At 37.8% G+C, this 23,365-nt stretch overlaps 2 protein-coding genes across 4 annotated transcripts; one reads left to right on the forward strand and one right to left on the reverse strand.

The window, feature by feature from the left end:
* The first annotated feature begins 1,998 nt into the window (after nt 1-1,998).
* On the forward strand, nt 1,999-8,495 carry LOC147858575 (Peptidyl-tRNA hydrolase II (PTH2) family protein). Of its 2 annotated transcripts, XM_087325735.1 has the most exons (8): nt 1,999-2,113; nt 2,238-2,459; nt 6,188-6,248; nt 6,393-6,429; nt 7,757-7,834; nt 7,899-7,971; nt 8,055-8,094; nt 8,287-8,495. In XM_087325735.1, exons 1-8 carry the CDS (start codon nt 2,087-2,089, stop codon nt 8,334-8,336), a joined length of 588 nt encoding a protein of 195 aa, XP_087181861.1. In that variant the 5' UTR covers nt 1,999-2,086; the 3' UTR covers nt 8,337-8,495. The 2 variants fall into 2 exon arrangements, with proteins under 2 accessions (XP_087181861.1, XP_087181862.1); XM_087325736.1 differs by lacking the exons at nt 6,188-6,248; nt 6,393-6,429 and adding an exon at nt 5,797-5,873.
* A 1,801-nt stretch (nt 8,496-10,296) lies between these two features.
* Nucleotides 10,297-16,944, reverse strand: LOC147858576 (uncharacterized). Of its 2 annotated transcripts, none has more exons than XM_087325935.1 (6): nt 16,826-16,944; nt 16,619-16,728; nt 16,411-16,495; nt 16,262-16,323; nt 16,092-16,183; nt 10,297-11,784 (listed from the first exon to the last, which is right to left on the reverse strand). In XM_087325935.1, exons 1-6 carry the CDS (start codon nt 16,826-16,828, stop codon nt 10,736-10,738), a joined length of 1,401 nt encoding a protein of 466 aa, XP_087182061.1. In that variant the 5' UTR covers nt 16,829-16,944; the 3' UTR covers nt 10,297-10,735. The 2 variants fall into 2 exon arrangements, with proteins under 2 accessions (XP_087182061.1, XP_087182060.1); XM_087325934.1 differs by having other exon boundaries at nt 16,411-16,498.
* Between the last annotated feature and the right edge of the window lie 6,421 nt (nt 16,945-23,365).

Below are 23,365 nucleotides of genomic sequence, written 5' to 3' on the forward strand. Positions count from 1 at the left end.
CACATGCATTGCGATGTGAGACGGGGCGTTGGGGCACAAGTGATGAGTGTGGTCGACCATGTACACTTTGCCCTAAACAAGTTGGAGGGTCTGAGTATCACACTTTGATACAATTCTCTGCCTTTCATCATATACGACCATGGTTTCCACACATCTTCGACCAAGCCCAATCCTTGCATGAATTTCTCTGACAACCACAATGTGTACTCTCGATTGCAAACATTCATTGGTAAAGTTCTTGAACATCAAGGGTCGCTACTCATATTTGACCTCTGAAGACGATAATATAATCTATCTATCTCAGTGTAAATCTATGTTTGTATTAAAACAATATGATAATACAACCCATGTTATCGCAATTAATTCATTAGTGGCAATATGGCAAGGCAAACCCTCTAAAGTGTTGTAATACTATATGACATAAATCTATCTCTTATTGGGACAATGTCCCCAATGCCCATACAACATATTTGCAAAAATTGTCAAATCAACTTTCCTTTCAACCTACAAAGTTGTTGTCGTAGCCCATGAAGTTCATCAAACAAGAACCCATTTCTCATGCACTAGTTATACCACATACCCTGATACCTAAGGTAGTCAAACACCACGCGATATGATGAGTATTAGGCCTTGTGGGGGATAAAGAAGTTCGTAGAGGAAAGGGAAATGGGTGAAGATTATCAAGGCAGGAGAAGGAGGGGAAGATGTTGAGGGTGATTTTCAATGGGAGGGTTAGGGGTGGGTGGTGTAGTGAAGGTAGGGATGGGGTGATTGATGTGGGGGGTAAAGGGAGTATGTGAGGAGGTTGGTTCAAGTTTCATGTGTTAGTGAGCTGTCAAAATTGGGGATTGGTGGTGGAAAGTTGAATGGAGAGGAGAAGTTGAAACAATATCAGGTGGCGAGGGGTTGTTGGGGGTGCTTAGAAAGGGATCACAATAGGTGGGTTGACATAGACCATTGTGGCTTGAATGTTGATGGTGGCACTAACATGATAAGATTGACCAATGAAAGAGAATGGTTGAGGTCTTTGCGGGGGCAAGGTGATTGGACGACTCCATGGGTAACACCGAGGGAGGAGGTAGTAGATAAGATTCAAGTGGATGTGTGATTTATCATTCACGAACCCTTGTAGGTTGGGAGGTTATTGTGCCAAGCGTCCAAAAAGTGAAGATGTCAATGGAGTTCAACCCATAAGGAGTCGGTGAGCAGATTCAACAAAAAGTTACGAGAGGATTGGCGAGGAGGTAGTGCGGTGATGAGAAGGTGAGGAGTGATATATTAGAGAAGAGGTGATACAAGGTGTGGTTGAGGAACGATGGGCTAGGTAGTAGTGGTCATTGTTGTCGGCAATGATTGTGTCGAGGATGTTGGTGGTGTTTGTTATTTTTTAAAATTTATGTTTTAGTTACTAGCACGAGATTATTAGTATGCTTATTTATAGCAGCAATATGTGAAGTATGATTATTAGGAGTATATGTGAAGTATGATTATTATTTCCTAATAGTATAGTCATTACATGGTTATACCTTAAGACAGGTTAATTACAATAGTTAGGAATGTCAATAAATAAGACATGAGCTATGCAAATTTCAAGGCTTTAATAACTACCAATTTCTCTTGAAGGAGAAAGTAAGGCAACCCAAATGGTTAAGTCAAAAGCCTAAGTTTGATAATCAATGACTTCTATTAGCTTTACTAATCTAGACACACAATGTACATGATTACAAGTATTGATTAGAGTGATTGGGTACCCGCCACCCTATGGCCTTTGATTTGGTGTTTTGTTAATTATAGTCTAAATGTTCGTTATGGCATGATTAGTGGCCTCAACTTCATCGACCCCCCTATTTACATAGATATTGTACGTTGTTTCGAAAACACAAGCATATATGTGTACAGTGTACATATGTACATATCCTTTATTATTATGTATGTGCTTACATACATAATAATAAAGGATATGTACATATGTACACATATATGTATGTATATGTATGACAGGCATCAGAGATAGTGGCGAAAGGAAACGGAAGGGTAGAGCTAGAGCTGGGCTTTCTGTCGTTGCAGAAGATAGATAGATAGATAGATGAGGATGGCCTGGTTATCGCCTAAGGTAGTAATCTCTTCTTTGCTTGGCATTGTCTTTACTTTGCCTCTTCCTCAGAACATATAGGCCCACTAGAGCACCACTGATCTAATCATCGGATTATGGTTCGTTGGTTGCTGATGATGAATAGGAGAAGCAGAAGGAGAAGCAGACTGCCTGGCTCTCGTCTGGGTTCCGTCCAGAGAATCTGATCCCGGGTCTGATCCTGGGGTTCTTTCTAGGCCTTTTTGTTGAGCTACCTAAACGCCTTAATGCAAGGCCACCAAACAATGCTGCCCGCAAGGCCAAGCGGGATAACTGTGCTGTTCTTTCATCATCATCATCATCGACCACCACTGAAGAACTCAAAATGGTAGGCGAAAGGATTGGGTGTTCCCTAACCTAATCTTATATTTTCTCAAACATTTAATGTACTGTCAGAGATAGTTTTCCAGAAGATGAAGTTGAGTATCTAGTCATACAAAAGCTGCTTGGACTATTTTTAGATAAAGTTACCGTCTTTATTTGTGTTAATTGTGTTGTTTTGCTGTCTCTCTATGGCACTTTTAGAGGAAGCAATTCTTTTGGTGATAGCTACTTTATTTGCTTCACGTAACAGGATTCAAAAGGATTTGAAATTTCTATGCATGTGTTAATCACCTACTGTACATCAAGGCCAACAGAAACATCATTTCATACTTTGTATTATGTGGAGCCTAGGGTTAAGTGCGATAATGTGTCTACATTGGTGGTTTTCTACCTCATAGAAGAATGTTTGAGATAAAGAAAATGTTTGAGGTGATTATTGTGATGTGTGCTGCCTTCACTGTACAGGCAATCAACACGTGTGATGAACTTGTTATTCAATGATAATAGCATGTTTAAAATGACTTTGATTTTACGCTGCATGGAAATATGGATTCCAAATGCGTTGGAAGCTTACATGATTAGAAAAGATCAGATGGTCATAGGTGAAGTAACAGACACAGATCAAAGTTCCGTGAGTGTGGGGCTATCTTCCTGCGAGAAATTATTGATGGAACATTAGGTAAGAGCCATATGAAAATTGATGTAATTCTCAATATGAGAATGTTAGATCTTGGAGTCAAATTTGATCCTCCTCTCTGGGTTATCTTCACTCTGATTACGAAAGAATTGGCTATTATAGCATCACATAAGTATAATTGTTCCAACCCATTCTAGCTGAACTATTATGGCATCTTAAGGATAACTACTTGAATCTAGAGCATGTCTTTTACATGATCCTCCACTGTGTTTGCTGGTAGAAGAGCTCTACAATGAATCAAACATCGATTATTAGTTATCCAGGAATTGATCTATTGGTATGGAATTGCATGCGATAGAACTGTGAGCATAGAAGCTTATATTATCGGCCCTGTTTGGGTCGATGCAGTGAGTTTGAGCTGGAATATGCCGATCTGTTGTGTATTATCCTCTGATCTCCTAAGACTCTAAAGATAACAAGACCAAGATTGTTACCCAATGGTTACAATCATGTGTGATATGTCTAGGAGGGGTGCAAAGGCCCCTTGAGTGGCATTCTACCCAAAGATGGTGCTCAGAACTCTTACCCCTGCCTCTCACTGCACTACTTGCTCTTAACTAGATATTGATCATAGGAATATAAAATTGCTTCCTGTCTGGGAATCGCTATTCTTCAGGGTTACGTTGCCCAACAAATTAGATAATGCGTGATTTCAGTAGCAGCTAAGGCCGCAGATCGAAATGGGAGTATATTGGTTAACATGATATTACACAAAATGCTTGGGAATAACTTAGATTATGAGAATATTTAATCTCAAAATGATTTATAATCTTGTTCAATCTTTGTGAATAATTACTATAAAATTCTGTCATGCTGCCCTTCAGGTGACTTTTACACACAGTTGGCAGGTTGTTGTTCCCCAGTAAGCTCTGGCTACATAGACGTTCGTCAATTGAACAACAATCATTGTCATCCTATTCTTGTACTATGCCTACTTAAGGAGTATTTATTATTCCTTTTTTTGCACCTTATATTACAGTGTATGGTTTTCCGGCCATGTACACACCACCAAATGGCCAATGCATGGTACGCCTATGGGACATCAGAATCCCCGAACGATCCCAGGTGACATTGGGGCAGTGGAGGGTAGGGGGCTAAATGGCAGGGGGGCGGGGTGAGAACTTGGCATTAGCCAGGATGACTTCATCTTCTACAAATGTATCTGGTGATGGAGGAGTTTTGGCAAGCTTGATGATCAGGGGTGAGATTTATGGCTGCGGGAGGAGTTATTAAAGCAGCACCTGAAGCTTCGTTGGGTGTGGCCAAAGGGAGAATACCAAGGGTGGAGCATTGATGTAGCTGGTGCTGTTTTGGTCCCATCTGAACACAAGACAACAAACCTCACTCGTCACGCCCACCGCCAGTTTGTGATATGCCTAAACTATCCTAGCATGTATCTCTGCTACTGTCTTGGCATCCAGGAAGTATGTTTCTTTACTTTGTTGGAGTTGAGCATTTTGATCACCCAGATAAGGTGAAGGTTGACCAAAATTATTGTCCATTCCTACCGCAGTGCTTCTGCTCCAGCATGAAGCTGCTTGGCCATCTGATGCATCGAACTAAAGCTGCGTTGAATCTTGTAGGATTTGGGGCGGGAGATGGTCCCTGCTGGAGGTTCATAATGGTTGAGTCTAATTATGCTCCCCAGCTCCTGCTTTTGTGAGAACAGAAGCTGGTACCCACGCTTCTCCGACCATTGTACAGATTGCGGCAGCTTTGAACTGACCACACAGATGTGTGTGATGGTGCAAAGCAGAAGGGTGGTTTGGGCATGAGCTGCTCAGTTGCATTAATAATGGCTTGAGAGATGGCTAGCGTCTCACTGATGGTGGTTTTGAGCTCCATGTTTTCCTGGTGTAAGCTCCATGCACTCTCCTCAACAGCCATAGCCCGGGCTGTCAGCACTTTTAGCTCAGGCCGGCTGTTCTTTAGTGCCCCTTCTGCTGTTGCTGCCTGAATGTAATAGTTGTTGTCCTGGATACCCAACTCCTGGGCTTCGGTGTGGAGTCTCTGTCGAAGCTTGTTACCGGTATTGATATCTTCCATGCCCACTAGGTACATTGGCTGCAGTCTAGGTGTGACTTGAGTGTTAACACCCAGAGTTTGACTTTGTGCAGATGATGTACTTGTTTTGGGGTTCCTGTTCCATATCAATGAGCTTCATGGACAGGGCTACAATTAATTGGAAGGTGAAAATAAATGTGCAGAAGCAACCACTTCTCTTTATGAAAGGAGAGTTCAATAACCGATATCCTCTCTTGGAGGATATATTAGTCTACCAATCATTATATTTTCACTCATAATCAATTGATTAAAATTTTGCAATTGGCAAATTGATAATGGGGGGTGAAGAAGCATGATTGTTTTGGTTTCAATGTGAAGGTAGATGGAGCATGGTGGCAATAAGCATGCAGAAGCAACCCCATGATCTATATCTTCTCATGGAGAATCACATGTCACTCTTACCACTTATTTTATTTTCTCTTGTGATTGGTCAAAATTTTCTGTCACTCTCTTTCTTTGTACATTCGTGTATCTGACCATTCTAGCTCGTGGCTATGTGGGTCTTACACTATGCCAAACATTGACAAAATCTGCGGTACGGTTTAAATTATGTTCTGAGAAGGAAGGGCAAACTTCACAGGATATCGGAGTTTGGAGGAGATCTGAACACAATCTAGAAGTGGGCCATAGGAGGAGGGATTCTCCACCAGCAAAAAGGTAGTGGCTGTAATGTAGCGTAAAAATGAATTGTACAAATGAAAGTCTTGGTGTTTCTAAGACATGTTGAAGGAGGATATGCAACTGTAGTAACCAAGAATGGATTAAATACAAAGAACATGTCTGGAATGCGACACTACTTATTGTTTTCTTAAAAATGTGCAACAATTAAAGTGTCTTAGAATTAAGATAATGAAAAGCATTTCATTGCATTATACCTTTGCAAGGAATACAGTATGATAATAGCTATGTTGATTACAATACACTTCTATTATAGCTATTAGGATGACATTCTGTTTACTTCTTCATAACAGGTGTTTGTTGTTCGCCAAGATCTTAAGATGGGAAGTGGAAAAATAGCTTCGCAGTGCGCACGTAATTTATATGAATATCATTTTTTCCCTCATATCATTCTTATACAGCCTTGTTCATCCGATTTTCTATTTAAATTGAGAACTATAGTATTGTCAAGAGCAAAGATTCTCTCTTTTACCTAACAATGTGTGTTGGTCTTTGCAGATGCAGCTGTTGGTATTTATGAGGAACTTTTGCAAAGGTTCTTTTTCATATTATAATGAGAAATTTCGAATAAATAAGAGAACAGTTTTACATAAAAAATGCAAGAACTGAGGGTATGTGAGATTGGAACTTGCATGGATACCATGAGAGAAATCCCTAAAGCTAGGAATCCTTGAAGTCTTGAGGACATGATAATGAGAAAATGAATCATATTTATATGACTCAAGTATAAAAACTTGCACAATCAGCTTTGAGCAAGAGAAACTACCAAGATCAGTTGTATTAAAATGTGCAAGACCTACTTGCAGAAAAATGGTCCTGATTGCTTTAGACATGACTTAACTTGAAAAACGGTGACCGCCTTTACCTTGACATGACCTGAGTCTGTTATTTTTAACGCACTATTTGACTAAACTGAGTTTTTAGATGTATTGATGAGACGAGCCAATTGTTGGTATTAGTCTCTAGTTAGGTTTGATAGTCATCATATGCATGTCACAGGCCTTAAAAGTTTGTGGGACTATTGGGGTTACTCCCAGCTGATCTCAAATGACTACCTCTAGTTCTAATATCATGCCGGTGAACAAATAATTCACTAGTGATGTTTGAGTTTTGGTGAATCTCTGTATTGTTGAGGCGTCCATGGTTTATACAAAAGCCTAGTGTATAATTGGTTCAAAAGAAGTGAAGTTTTAAGGTAAAGCCTTGAGATTGTCAATGCCAAGGATGTATTGCCTTTCTAGACAACTTCCATTCCCTTCCGTGCAGTTAGCGTGATTAATTACTGTGAAATAATTTCAACTTAGGTTTCTTGAGTTAGAGTACTGCAGGAAGCTTGCACTATGCTGACATCTCTTAGGAGGTGGATATTTACTACATATTATATGAGAAGCTCATTGCTTCAACTTATGTGAGACCATCTAGCATGTTGTGGATCTACATCGACAGTGGTTAATACATCCCAAGAGGATGAGAACTTATATTCATTTGCCTATGCTCAGAAAGAAAATCATTTGGGGAGGATAATGAGAAGATGAATGACTCTGAGCATGATGGTGACCATCAGTTAGATTGATGATTGGTCATGAGACAGCCTTTTGGAAAAATTTAGAATATGCAACATTAAAGGGGTCAAATTATTGACTATTCACATTGTTAATGATCATTATATGTTTTTGGCTTATTGATTACAAGCCTATGAAAGCTTCTGTGTGGATGTGCCAGTCTTTCTTATGTTGCGACTTAATTTCAGCATGTATTCTATGATATAATATTGTGATTTAAGCACTCAATAAGTTATTTCAACATTTTTTTGCTCCATATGACCTCTATCAATAAGAGAAATTTATTATCTTCACTGGCAGTCAAAGACAGCTCCTGTACAAGTGGGAACAATGTGGACAACCTAAGATTGTTGTTACATGTAAAAACCAATCAGAGATGTAAGGTCCTTAATTAGCTGAATTTAGTTTGATTAAATCTACTATATCTTATATGTGCCTGCAGGAATGATTTAAGAGCAAGGTCACAAAAGGCTGGTCTGCCAACATTTACTGTTGCAGATGCCGGTCGTACACAGGTTTATATGGCTAAGTCTACATAAATTTGATATTCAAATGAATCTATTTATGCTAATATTTTGTCAACAATTCTTTTGATAAGGTTGCAGCAGGGTCAAAAACTGTCTTGGTTGTTGGTCCAGGTTGGTATCAAGAATGTCTCTTTCAAATTCATATTTACTGTTATTGTAAAGTGGTACAAGTTTCTTGTGTGAATTGGGGATACATGACATAGATGAGCCCTAATTAATTTTCAGTCTTTTAGTGAATGCCTGTTCTCTATTGAAAAAGTGTGTAATTCAGTTGCTTTGTGCCTTTAATAATTATGGTTGCAGGTTCCAAGTCATCGGTAGATGCAGTAACTCGTCATCTGCGACTTCTATGAGGAATCACTTGGCAGAAGTAATTTCTAAATTGCTAATGACATCCCTCACGACAATACTGAAGCTTTATGTATCAACTTTTGGATTTTGGGTTCATTCAAAGTATGCTAATCAGAACTTAAAGTTTCTGGCATCAATTTGAAAATCAAGGCATTGATTCATAGCAAGAGTTAGACGACCAGAAAAGAATGCATATATATGTTTATAGGTATATTTCTTATAATGTATGGATGATGTTCAGGAAAACATATGTAAGAGCATATTTTGTTGTAATATTGCTATGAGTGTTAATACTTGTATACGTTGCTTGTTTGGGGAAAACACAGATGTTGCATGTGTGGTGGGTGCTCTTAACCGGGCCAACTCTAGTGAATGAGACCCAAGGTGCAGGGATGAGAGAGACAAATGATATTTAAAGTATGATGGGAGAGAATGACTTTGTTTTTTTAAATATAATCTGCCTTCTCTTCAGAATCAATATGGTAACAATAATTTCCCAACTTGACTCTTCAGCCATTATTCCAAGATTAGAATATATCAAATCAATCCTATGCTGTCCTTTGTCAATTTTTGTATGGAGGTCCCAACACGTGAACCTTTTTTTAATGTAGTGAAACTTGCATTCATTTTGTTTTTGATTTTTTTTGCTTGCATATGCATTTTTTGGCTGTCTACCATTATATATATCCTAGCTAAAATCTTTCTAAAAGTTCTCTATCCTTCTCAATCTCTAAGATGCTTTATACGTACAGTCAACTGTATGATAACATTGTTTGGCCATTATTGAATTCCAAGAGAAAACATCCTAGCTTCCAATGATGGATATTTGTAGTCACACAAATATTCTTTAAGTGATAATAATGTCTCTCTAGCTTGCATCCACTCTTTTATCCACCCAAAGTTCATTGTTTACTTCATACTTATTTCTTTTTTTGAGTGTACAAGTTCAATGATTCTTGACTGTACAATATATGAATGTGGACATTGTTAATTTTCAATAGAAGAGATTTGCAAATCTTGAATATAGAGATCTCAACATTTATGACTATAGTTAGTTTCCTTTATTCAAGAACCTCATATTTATTTGCCTACTACTTTTGGTTGGGCTATGAAATCTGATTAGGCAATATTATCATTGATAATTCTAATAAGACTTTTTCATGCACCCCAAGAGGATTGGAAGTATTCTATTCTAGGTATAATTCCCAATCCTCAAGTTATATCTGGTCACTTGGCAACCAATCAGGATATTAGCATGTTGCACCATAAATGACCATACCCATGATGGAGTTTAGCAAATAACTGCAACAACAAAACATAGGATGTTCATGTAGATATGCCATGAGATGCTCATGTAAAACTTCATTCAAACACATAAAATGGACAAATCTTTATTGAGGGTGAGCATATAAAAACAAAAGGAGAATGAAAATAGACACTTGTAGATTCATACATCCCAACTTTCGCTTGAACAGAGTTTACAAATTGTCTAGAGGCATGCCCATAGGCTAAGACTGCTTTACTTAAGATAAACTTGACATAATGAATATTATGACACATTTCACAACCATGACAATCTTACCTCACATGTGTTACAGAATACAGATTTCCTAATGTACCTCAAGTGCACTCCAATAATCAGTCAATAATATACGCCATCTTTTGGATGGCCTTGAACTTGTATTTATTACTTTTGCATCTCACAATATTGGTTGATGTCCTTGAAGCAAGTAACATAAATATTTTAAGAATATCCATCCATATATTTTATTTTCTTCACCCTGACCGTGATCTTTAGCAACATTAGCAGGCTCACGTAGGGCTGGGGCTGCTTGTTTCACTTTTTGTGCATCAAGTTACTCAAGTTCAGGATAGAATGAACATTCCTTCGTAGCCTCATACTAATTAAAGATTTCTTTCACAAGTTTGAAAATTACAACTTTATAGAGGAGAAACCACCTAGATTCCAAATATATAAGGACCAATTATGTAAATAATGCTACAGTCTATCTCAATTACAGTTTTAGACTACGTAAGTCTATACCAGCAATATAACCTACCTAGATTAGAAGTTATAATCTTATAAATGTCCAGTAAGTGAAAGACATCCATTCTTGAGAATTCATTTCACTATAGCAATAGTTTTTCATCACTCTTTGCACATCAACATCATTCTATGTAGTTTTGACCACGAGCTTACGCTGCTTAAAAATCAAATTTCTTGGAAAACTAAGAGGAGGCCTTTGTTAGAACTGAGATCTACTTACAATATTTTTTGTTGAGACTATACTTACAAAGAATCCTGAATGTACAACAATATCGACTACCTTTTCAGAGCTTCTCCACTGGTGCAAATGATACTGAGTATACAAATGATGCCCGCATCTTTGCGAGAGATTACTCACACATTTCTATTCCTATCTGCTCCAATTGGAAAAGTTTGAAATCCAAGAGCTTGTGCTAGCATTCTCTGTGCGGATTTGCCCTGTTCAATTTGAGCTGCTTTTGCTAGTGGATGGAAACACTGATCATTAAGTGATATCCTATTCATGCCACGTGATGTGTTTGCACAGCCCTCTTGCTCTGGTTTAACACAACCATCATCGATAGGAAATGAAGAAATAGAACTTGGTGGCATCATAGTTTTTGTTATTTGTAGAGAGCTAGTAGCTTCTGAAGGACTTCCACTGTGATAAAAATATCTTTCTGTCGGCTTTCTCTCTTTCTGGCTATTCCTTGAACTTGGCATTTGGCCGTCTGAGACTGCAGGCGATCTTGGACTAAGAACTTCTCTTTCATCTAAAATCTTCCCACTCTGCTGCATGCATGATCTCCCTGTGATGTTCTTCCTTATAGACCTACTAGTGCAAGGGCGAGAAGAGGATAATTGCTGACCTTCGGTGAACCCCTCAGATGGTCTTATACTAGAAGCTTCTTTCACATCTGAAGAGATTGATCTTTCTGGCAGACATGTCCCTTTTGTATTTCTCATCCCTGTATATCTGCTACAAAATGATTTTGGAAGCCCAAACCCCAAAGCATGTGCAAACATTCTTTTGGCTGCTTTTGCATGCAGGTTTTCTGGAACTTTGGGATATTCGTCCTCAATTCCTGATTCAGCTGTTGCGAGAGACATGTGTGCCAATATGGGTTCTACAAGATTTCCCTCATTCTGGGGACTGTGGCATGCTGATTCAATCTCATGTCCTGGTGCAGATTCTAAACTTGGAGTATTCTTGGGATTCTGCTCTGTTAAAACAGGCTTTCCTAAAGCATGTGCAATCATCCTACGTGCAACAACAGGCACAGATCTGGGTCTCGACATAACTGATTTGCTTAATGGCTCTGCCATATCTTCTGAAAATATACGTTCTCTAGCTGCTAAATAAGCAGCCTGTCTTTCTTCATAGGATAAGGAAGGAGCTTGAAGCTGTATGCAATTGGGAGAGTCTGAAAAAAACAGTGCATACCTCAGATAAAAGTTTTGAGACCATGAAATTTGAAATAATCTGTTTAAAAAAGTACATAAAAAAACCCACACATGTAAACCGGCAGAGATAAAATCAACAATTGCAATCCTGCCTGACCCTTTGCAGGATTATGAGATTTGTTATGCATAATATACAACTGAAATTGGAAGAATTACGAGAATTGCTAGCCATTCATATAAAATGATATTTGGATCAATCCAAGTAGTCTGAGTCTAATTGTCACAATCTTACTATAATCCATATCCCACCTGTATTGGAGTATGGTGCTCAATTTTACAGGAGCCAATGACCATAATCACATGGGGTGAAAAATGACACTTTCAAATGGAGGGGAATGACAAAGATACTGCATGAGGATATGAAAAACAAGAATTTGCTGGCAGTCATCTAAAGTTAGAAAAAAGGTGTGCTTACTTTCCCCCTGAACATGTTTAGTTTGCGGTGCAGCAGCGAAAAGGCTGCATGAAGAACCTTCTAAACTGGCATAAAATACTCAAACTTTCAGCAGAAACATCAATTTCCTGAACAATTGCTCATTTGGTGGAGTCTAAGCTGGATGACTCTAGGATTCTACCTTAGTTCACGGTTGAAATTCCAGCTGCTCCAAAATCTTCTATTCCAGACGAAGATGTCTCACCTTCAAGCCCCCCATCTACTCCCACTCCTACCTAACAACTCCACCACCGACTCAAACCTCTCCCTCAACTCCAACTGTTTCCCTCCCTCTACACACCAGCTTCTACCACTTCCGAAGTGGCTTCAAGCCACCATTCGTGATTCCCATCTCTCCAACGCTGAACTTCATGAGTATACAAATGGTTCTCCTACCAACATGTGAAGAACACACAGGTCACAACGGCCTCTTCACTCATGCAACTTTGCCTTATTGTGCACTGTTGTGCAATCACAAGAACCCACTACAACAAAAGCTCTTGTTCTCCCGAAGTGGAAAACGGCAATGGAAATTGAACTTAATTCCATTAAGCAGAATCACACATGTGAGCTGGTCCCTCAGTCTCAACATAGGCAAGTCATTGGATTGAAATGGATTTTCAAGTCCAAGTACCATGTTAATGGTACATTGGATAGCGTAAGGCACACTTAGTTGCAAAAGGCTACTCACAAGTGGAAAGAGTGGACTATGAAGAAAACTTTGATCCAACAGCAAGGTACACCTCTATTCAATGTGCTCTTGCACTTGCTGCTCACAACAAATGGCCTATCTTTCAAATGGATGTCAAGTCAGCGTTCCTTATGTAAGCAAGTAGAAGATAGAATGAGAATTTTCAGAAATATCTAAAGGCAGAGATATAGAAACTAAAAACAAGTATGAGTTTAATACATAGGAGGGATTAAAGAAGTAGAAGCAGTTCTACAAAACAAAAGCCTACTGCTTAAATAAATATAGGAGGTAGGAGTGCACACACACACACACACACACACATATATGCTATCCAAGATACATAGAATATGCTCTTAGATGAAGAGCTTTGAATGCTGATGGGACAGCTAAGTCATGGCCTCAAATATACCTACATAATGCTAAGTGGAATCTTGTCCAAGGATCCCATTCAAACTACAAAATATTCTTTTAGAAGTTGCGCAGCTCTAAAAACGAGACAGTACAACTTTAACGAAATTTAGAAAATCTTAAATAATATAAACTCGTTTTTCTAGTTTGGTTAGAGAAGCCTAAAGGGCCTTTATTCCAACACCTTAATGGTGACTCAAAAGTGGGAGTTTATGCAGAACATCCTCTAGGTTTCAAGATTTCAAAGCAGAAAAACATGGTCTACATATTACAGAAAGCTTGGTATGGCTTAAAGCAAGCTCCCAAAGCTTGGCATGACAAAATTGATGCATTCTTTCTCTCTCTTGGGTTTTAGCACTGTTATCCTGACAGCAATATCTATGTCTTTTCCCAAGATGATTTGTTATGCTTGATCATATTATATGTTGAGGACCTTTTAATTACAGGGTCCTTTGCTTCTAATATTGAGCAGCTCCACACAAACCTCCAAACCATGTTTGAAATGACTCATTTAGAACTTCTCCATTACTTTGTAGGTATGGAGGTCTATCAATCACATGGTGATATCTTCCTCGATCAACATAGGTATCTCAAGCAACTCCTTACGACCTATGGCATGTCGAGTTGCAAGCCACTCTCATGTCCCATGGATCCAAACTCAAAGCTATCTTATGAGGATGACTCTCCCATATTTGAAGATATCACAAAATATAGAAGGTTAATTGGGTCTCTTCTTCATTTAACTTACACTAGGCCTGAGTTGTCCTATAGTGTGAGTATTATAAGCCAATTCTCAAGTGCTCCAAGACAAAGTCATTGGCAAGCAATTGTTCGAGTTCTTGGGTATTTTGCCAACAAACTCGAATATGGTCTCTCTTTTAGAGGCGGCATTGAGCATGTTGGCTACTCAGACATTGATTGGGAAGGTGATATTGATTCTAGAAGGTCCACATCTAGCTATTGTTTTGTGTTAGGTTCAGGCTTAATTTCTCAGAAATCAAAGAAGCAAAATTAGTTTCTACTTTATCGACTGAAGCTGAATATCGAGCCTATTTGGATACTTGTTGCAAGTTACTTTGGTTAATGCAACTGCTTTGTCACATTGGTGTTTTGCAAGACTCTCCTGTTCAAGTTTTCGCTAACAACCAAAGTACCCGTGCATTGGCACATAGCTCAGCATTTCATGGTAGAACAGAACGTATTGAAGTGCACTACCATTTTGTTCGTGAATTAGTGAAATCACAAGTCATCAACTTGGCCTACTGACCTACTCAAGAAAATGTGGCTGATTTGTTTACTAGGCCACTTCCAAAGCAAGCCATTTATCAAATCCTCAGTCGACTCAATGTTGGACCACAGTTCTAGAGTTGAGGGGAGGTGTTGGAGGGTGGCAGCTCCAGACCTACACTCTCTTCCATCTTTATTATCTCTCCTCTACATTTTAGTCTTTAAATGCCTTTTCTCTTTTCCACTTTTCCAAGATATTCCCTCTTATTCCTTATCTATTGTACGTGTTTGGTAGTACCAAATAACCATTTCACCCACATTCCCCAATTTTGTATAAATCGGCTATACGAGCCTCTTTTGTAACAGCTTTATTTTTGCTGCTACTTTCAAACAGGCTCTGCTCTTTGGCTGTGTCTCTACTCTTTGCAACTATTTTGCTATTGTTGTCTAACAGCTATCTAACAACTTGGTTGTGTCTATTTTTTCTAACAATTGTTCTGCTGCTGCTATTAACAGCTTTTCTCACATCATCAACACCTTGGTTCAGTGTGTTATTCATCTAGGATTTCGATGGCATAATAGTTACACCTTGGCATTGAATTATTAGCATTCAGTTGTCAATTAGACACATACCTAGCAGTAGATAATCTATATTTCATGCTTATTCTATGGTCTAGCTTCAAATAAACTATTTCAAGATGCCAGTATACACAACTTGGGTATGTCGAATACATGCTATGATTTAACACAGCCTCCCTTATCACTGCTGCAATTCAGTGCTGGCGACATTGTATGCAGCTCTACAATTTCTTCTATCTCTCTACATTGGGTACCAATAGAAACACTGTTATGAACACCAAAACAGATACTTTCAACTTAACTTATGTTCAATCAAACATAATTTATAGCCAGCTGTACTTTCCTCCAATCCCTTTCAGCTGTGTAGCATTTCATCACTAGATTAACTTTGAATTCAGTGGTTGATTTTGGTTTTTTTTCTAGTTACAGAATATTCATCCTTTAAAATTCACATTATTTAACAGATTCATAATGACGGGAGATCTTTGAGAGAACGGAAATGTTAGAATAAATATTGATCATGAAGTAGGCTAGTCCAGGATGGTCTTCCGAATTCAATCATAGATGCTTGTTTTGCGATGTTCATTTAGAATTCAAAAACAATCATCTAATCACATTGCAAATCTCATGTTTTCCAGCCTTGTGGATGACTTATAGAAATAGTTCTTGTCCCTTGAGTGTCTTCAATATGTCTAGGAACAATGCCTATGAGCCACACTCACCTCTACAAGTTGAAATATAAAGATATGCACATCAAGAGGGGATGCTAATATACATTTCTCGGATCCAAAACTGGATTTATCTGACACATTCTCTTCTACCTAGAAGATATTTCTTTTTCACATAAATTTTTCTTTGGTAACCATATCCTTACCTTTAAAGGGAAATTTTATATTGGAAGCTTCTAGAATTTAGATATCTCAACATACCTGATAGGGTAGCACGCTTTAATAGCTGTGGTGTGCCATGGAGGGTGCCATCCTCCCTGCAATCCAAGACGTCGCTTACGAGCAAATCAGGACTGAGAAAGAGCAAAAGCATGTGAAAGGTGTCAAAGCTTCATCTCTTCTACAGAAATGCTGACCAATGACCTACTTACATTCGTGAATCTTCACATCTTTCCAAAACTAGACGTCTACCACTGCCTTCCCCAATGGACTCGTGCCCAAGCCTGCTAAGAATAAGATCTTAGAAAGAAGGAGACCATTATTTTTCTTAGAATTCTGTTCTTGTTTTCTGAAGATCAAGAATTTCATGCCTGAAGATGTCTGCAAGCCGATGAAGCAACATCCTGTGATATGCCACCATAGGTTCCAGCACCAATACGTCTTCACTGCTGCACAAAGGAGTGTTTACTTGATTCGTCCAAAGTATTATAGAAACTAAAATGAGAACTATTAACTGAAATCTTGATTTCTTTCCATTTCTGAACAAAAGAAGGTTTGTTGGAGATCACCTGAGTCTCTGCTGATCTGGATCTAGAAAGCTAACAAAAGCTTCTTCTGCAGCCAAGATGAGATGCTTACAGGAGAGGTTATCTCTCACAAGCCAAGCCAGTTCTTCAGCCTGTTTAAGAGTAAAACGCAGAAATTAAAAAGATTAATATTGACAAGCAGAAGAAAAAGAGGAAAGAAAGAAAGAAAGAGTGGGAGAATTCTCAAACCATGGCTGTGGAAGCCGAGAGGAGGGGATTCAGCTTTTACAAACTACACAGTCATTATCTTCCATAAGAAGGGGCAATTCCGTAGAGGAAGAGGAAGAGGAGGGGAGCTGTGCAAGTATTCATACGGTACATACATACATACATACAGACTCTCTCCCTCTCTCTCTCTCTCTCTCTCTCTCTCTCTCTCTCTCTCTCTCTCTCTCTCACGCATAAACACACCCACAAACACACAAATTCATTGAGCTACACCCAACGTGGATGGACGGATAACCCCCACCCCCGGTCCATCCCGATTGTCCGTGCATGATGGACGCCATTTTTTGAGATGGAAAATCATAGCACGTCTATTTGCCTCCTCTTTGCCAAACTAAAGAAATGTGGGTTCAATCGGACCTCCACAAGTGAAGATGTGTGCTTGGGAAGAACTCTTAAAACTCCATATATGTTTTGGCACCATTGCTAGGAATACTCCATTGACACTCAAAGCTTTAGATAGAAGATTTGTGTACATTTCCATGGCATGCGTTGTGCTACCAAAAGCCTGATAACTCGAGAGAACGTTAAAAACATCTCAATAACATTTTGGTTTAGGATATTTGAGCATAATTAATTATCTTCTTTCCGTAACATTTCATATTATTACTTTTAATCACGTTGAATATCACTTAACTTTTCCATTATAACCTTTACTTTGTTTTCTTATCTCACATTGAATAGTTGGCAGGTCATCAACTTAACTACAACATAAACTACGTAGTAAGGGATTGAGGACAAAGTTTATTATTTAGATACTCTACCAACTTGTACCTTATAATGAGTGTTTTATTGCCCAAGGGTGAATTGTCCCTAGCAAATAAGGTTTAGTTGTCTCGACTCTCTAGTATATAAGGTCAAAGAACTATTAAGTACCCATTGTTAATTTCAATGTCATGAACGATGGTTCAATTTCAAAGATGCAAGTGTAGCATGCAGACGTAAGAGAAAGAGGGCAAACAAGAATTGATAGAACCCTACCATGTAGCCATAGAGAATTAAAAGAAGATTAAAAAAATGTACAATGTTATCTTTGGTGAAATTTCAAGAGAAAGAGGGCAAACAAGATTTGATAGAACCCTAGTGTGAAAAGGGTTGAAATTTCACCAAAGATAACATTGTACATTTTTTTAATCTTCTTTTAATTCTCTATGGCTACATGGATGGTATTGTTGCATATGAACTCTATGAGGGGAAGGGGTTTGGGCTAGTTGTCTTGTCGTTAATTGGTGAAGCTTCATAGGTATTGGTCCAACGTTTGGTTTAGTCTTTCTATTTGTTCGTCTATTTTGCATTTTTTCCCAAGAGCATGAAGAATGCATTTGGTAACTTGGATATAAAGGTAGAGCATCGATTGTTGATAATGTCATCAGGGATCCCATGGAGCTTGATAATGTTTGCCACAAATAACCGTTTTATTTCTTAGGCATCGAAGTCAAGGGGGAGGCCCACTTGCTTTTATTGCAGAAAGTCAGGGCACTTCCAGAAGAATTGCCGACACTTCTAGAAAAGCAAAAGGGGGAACCAACGGTCCAGAACCGAATAATTGGGAACGAGCATAGACATCACAAAAATGCTATGAATTTCTTATCAAACATCCAAGGTTGTAGCCACCAATAGTTGCGCGATGTTAATTCCAGTGTTTTGTTGACTCCACAATGGTGAAAAGCAATGCATTGTCACAATCTTCCAAAACTTTGAGGCAAGGCTCTCACTCCAACACACACACGAGGTTTTGTAGATATTTCAGAACTCTACTTTTGAATTCAAAGATCTTAAGGTTTTATTGTTCTTGACTCTTAACAAGTTTATTTGGGAGCTTGTAGTTTCGTCAAAATTTCTTGGGCAAAAGTGTTAAGAGTCAAATACCTCCTTAATGGACTCTTGACAAACAATGGAGTCTTAAAGTGTTCATTTGAAGGGCAAAGGTTGCTAATAAACAAGAATGTTCGAGACACAACAATGTTATTCGAATTGTTGATTGTAAGCATCATCCCCTTTTTTAGGTTCAAATGTAGAATGACAAGAGTGTCTTATATATAAACCATAGTCATTATAGTGTGAATGCCATATGGAGTCTTGACCTATAACCTCCATTACCATATACATGTCAAACCCTTCATTCACAAATGCCTTGTGATAGCTAATATTGGTTGTATATGTGATATTATGAGATCTCACCACCATGTACATGCTAATCCATGATTACCAAACGACACGTTTTCAGGAAAATTAAGTAGCGATCATGTATGGACACTAGGTGGCAAGCATGCATGGGTCCAACCATGCATGATATATATATACAATTCCTTTCGGGTCAATGCTAATCTTCGACAAATTCATGTAATTTTGTTGTTCTTGTTGATATAATATTACATTCTCCTCTTATTTTCTCTCTTGTTCTCCTATTCTCTTTTATCATTCTCTCTTGTTCTCTTATTCTCTTTTATCATTCTCTCTTGTTCTTAGCTATGACTGTAATAGAGACAAGGAGACCCTTTTCTCTTCCTTAAAGAGTTCCTAAGCAATAGGCGATGTTGAAACTGAAGTTCACGAAAAAAATAGACCAACAAGCATGGCATCGACTCACATTGCAAGTGGTTAGAAAGCATTGAAGGTTCTTATGAACATGACAATAATCACTCGGTGTTGAGCACATGTAAGTTAGTGGGGCCATTTGGACAATGCGTTGATAATAGCAAGAAGCTCTTTATTGTACACCTTGTGGTTGATTTATTGGGTTATAAACTTGTGAGAGTGATCATGTACGCTTTTAACAATGTTATTAGCCAATAGTGATATTGTGGGTTTGCATATTCCTTATGGTGAACAACTAGTGATACAAGCCTTGCCTAGTGATTCTTATATGTTTCTATAGGCCTCAAAAGAAAATCTTGAAAGGAGTATGTAAGCTTGGGATCAATTTGCCTAGGCTTCAGGGTTATATACAAATCAGAGTAAGTCTCACCTTATTCCTTGTACTAATAGTAATGTTTTGGATGACAAGGGTCAATGTTTACACAAGGATTGATTTATCAACATTTGGGGTATCCGTGATGTTGCGAATGTTCGACTTATTGACTACATTGGTAGTAAATTGAAGGACAAATTTATGTATTGGAATGAAGACTTGTCGATTGTGGCCATTCCAAGTAAAACTCAAAGTGTTGCAATGTATCATGATACATGTGCTCTAATATTTTTTAACATTACTCCCTTGGCCTCCCTTGTACTAAGAAGACATTGCAAACATTGTTGCAACCTCTTCTTGTTCATGTTGTGCCGAAATGGAGAAAACGTCAAAGCTACATGGATTTCATGAGATCATTTGACTATGTTGAGAATCAAACTCAACATAGTGCAACGTGTGAACACACCTTTTGAGAATCTATGATTACTCAAAGGTCACGAGTCACACCACTACTCTCTACACATTAACTATGTGTCATAGAATCATATTATATGACACATAACTAATGAGTTACATATTCCCCATGAATATGAGTCTTCACATTCCCCAAGAGAGAGTAGTTGTTGTAGTGAGTTAACGAAGAGAGAGGGTGACCTTATATAAAGCACCCTTCTCCTACTTCATATTAAGTCGGTTGTGACACACTGTAATCATATATTGACATATTCATATTCGTGGGGCTTGCCCCATGAATCCATACGAATAAGAATACGAATGCATGTAAATGTATTCATTTTCTTTTCTTTTTTTTTAAATAAAAAATAAAAAATTGTTTTTTTCCTATGAGCGAGTGAGGAACCCTATTCCCTCCCTATGCGTGCTGCCATCGCTTCCCTCTGCACATTGTTCGCAGCCAAAAAATTAGGGTTTTGGCTGAAAACCCTAATCTCTCTAATAGTCCTAATTTCGACAATATTTCTTTCTTTTGAGCCCGCATCCGTGACTCCCTCTCATGCTCTATTCTAATCCTACATCTTGTTCTCAGCTCCAAACTCAGGCTTTCACTAAAACCCTAAGTTTAGCTAAGTTTAGTAGAAGACCTAATTAATTAACTAATATTTTTCAATTAATTATTTAATTATTTAATGAATTAAGATATGTATACAATATTAGTAAATTAATTAATGTATTAGTTAGTCAATTAATGTTTAAGTGAATTAATTAATTATAATATAAGTGAGTCAATTAATGTTTAAGTGAATTAATTAACTATGATATTAGTGAATCAATTAATGTTTAAGTGAATTAATTGATTATGATATTAGTGAGTTAATTAATTATTGATGTATGTGTGTATATGTTATATCATATATGTATGTGTATATATATACATATATCATATACATATGTATGTGTGTACATGTATATGTAAACGAATGGTTTTATAATATTCTTGGGGCCGTTTTATATTCTCGAATATCACGAATATCACGAATGTCGAATGCAACGAATATTACGCATGGGTCAATCTATGATTGTAATGCTACATTTTTGTATCTCTTACTTTACGTGTGAATATACATATTCTTCTTTAGTACTTCATTGTGTTCCCATTCTGTCTAATCTATCTTGTGTTTCTCTTCTCTTCTCTCTTTCCTCTCACACATACACATAACACACATCTCTTCCACTACAACAGAATCATACCCGATTCTTTAGAAACTTCTCCAAAATAGTTGGGTGGTGTTACAATATTAAATTTGGAGATGCATTTGATGATCACCTATAGATTGTCATTATTACGAATATGTGTCAATAAGATGAACCATGGATATCTATGATGCAATATTTTTTTGAGCATGAAGGATTGGTGTATGGGAAATCTAAGATTCATGCATCATGGTGGCCATTGCCCAATGGATGTATTCTTCTAAAGGTTCAACGTTATATATATGCTCAACAATTGGTAAGGTTGTGGCAAGATGCTCTATCTTTTTTTTGAGTAGGCACAATCAAGATGTTTTATCTTTTTTTTTCTATTTCTTCTCAATTATTGCATTGATATGGAAAAGAGAAGTTGACATCTCAGTTCAATTGTTTATATTCTTTGGGGATTGTAGAATTGGGGGATGTGGTTGATAATAACTCTCAAAGATTGTCAAAATTTGAAGATGTATTCCCCCAAAAATTGGATATATTTGGGAGAAATTACAAGATATGACATTGTTGCATAGATCTTACTAATCAAAACAAATGTTACACCTTGGGTTGATTGGATTGACAATTAAAGGATGGTACATGCTTGTTATAGGCCACTACAATTATATTATATCATTAGACAACGACATCATTACACTAGTTACCACCTCAAGTAGAAAATGTGTAGAATGTAATGTAAGCTAAATGCAAGGTGGTGGCAAAAATTGCAATGTGGTTGGCATTCCCATTTGACATTTCGTGCAAAGGTATTCATAACACTCAACAATGGTTCGGTTGAACCCAACCGAACCGCGAAATCATGGCTTAAGGGTTTCAACAGTTAGACGGTTCGTTTAAACAGTTTAATGGTTTTTTGTTTTTAGATTTTTATTTTTATTATAATACTATGTTGCAATGTATGACTCAATTGGAACAAGAAGTTTTCCCAATTACATGGTAACTAAAAATAGGATTACTTGCTTCAAACCTCAAGAAGACCAATGACCTCAAGAAAGATTACATATGTTGAAGTTTACTAACCCAACCAAGTAAGTTTAAAGTCTACACCCAAGTTGTCTACAATCACATGGTAACTAAAAATAGGATTACTTTCTTCAAACCTCCACAAGACCAATGACCTCGAGGTTACATATGTTGAAGTTTACTAACCCAAACTAGCAGGTTTGTAGTGTACACCCAAGCTACCTATCTCTACCTGAAAGTGATTTATTTACATATTCACAAGTGTGTACTTGGGTGTGAACAAGATAATCGATGAATAAGCTTGTTATCTACGAATGGATACATGAGTGTAGATGTACATGGATATAGGTGAGTGCTTGTATCTCGAGAGACATACAATACACCTTTTATGCCACTATAAAAAATTCCAAAGCAGCTTCCACACAAAGAGCTCAACCCACGTCTTGGGCACGCACTATTGGAATGGTGTTCCGCATCATCATGAATTTCCATCCCTATGCTTTCACATTGGTCCATTTCATTTTGTAAGGAAAGGAAGACTGTTTGTGTAAATAGCAAGGCTATTTCAGGAGTGACACTACGGTCCTTGGCTGTGTGTATCATCATTTTCATGGAGCTGCGAGCATATGCTAAACGAATGCGCAGACCTGGTCTTCAGCTAGACTTAGACATTAAACTAAGTCGGTCAGTCTTTTTTCAGTCGGTTAGATAGATATATTTGGCCCCCTCCCCAACCCAAAACAGCAAAAACCTTTGACAGACATACATATTATATTATATATACATATTTATAAGAGCGAAACTGATTTTCAAAACGGCCATGAGCAACGTTACTCCTACAATCTCTCCCATACACACACTCCAAGCCTCTCACATCCCATCTAACTAGAAATAGATGATCTCCAACAGCT

The sequence above is a fragment of the Azolla caroliniana genome, unplaced genomic scaffold (genome assembly GCF_043228905.1).
Source record: "Azolla caroliniana isolate FFs.n. ecotype wild unplaced genomic scaffold, voAzoCaro1.0.p SCAF_10, whole genome shotgun sequence".
NCBI lineage: Eukaryota > Viridiplantae > Streptophyta > Polypodiopsida > Salviniales > Salviniaceae > Azolla > Azolla caroliniana.

What these genes read in the sequence shown, in the direction of transcription:
- LOC147858576 (XM_087325934.1), bottom strand. An exon ending in CCAGATCAGCAGAGACTCAG is followed by an intron (nt 16,499 to 16,618) that starts GTGATCTCCAAC and finishes TCCTTTGTGCAG; the next exon opens with CAGTGAAGACGTATTGGTGC. An exon ending in ACATCTTCAGGCATGAAATT is followed by an intron (nt 16,324 to 16,410) that starts CTTGATCTTCAG and finishes AGGCTTGGGCAC; the next exon opens with GAGTCCATTGGGGAAGGCAG.
- LOC147858575 (XM_087325735.1), top strand. Translation starts at nt 2,087, where the DNA reads ATGAGGATGGCCTGGTTATCGCCTAAG. An exon ending in TGGCCTGGTTATCGCCTAAG is followed by an intron (nt 2,114 to 2,237) that starts GTAGTAATCTCT and finishes GATGATGAATAG; the next exon opens with GAGAAGCAGAAGGAGAAGCA. An exon ending in CCACTGAAGAACTCAAAATG is followed by an intron (nt 2,460 to 6,187) that starts GTAGGCGAAAGG and finishes TCTTCATAACAG; the next exon opens with GTGTTTGTTGTTCGCCAAGA.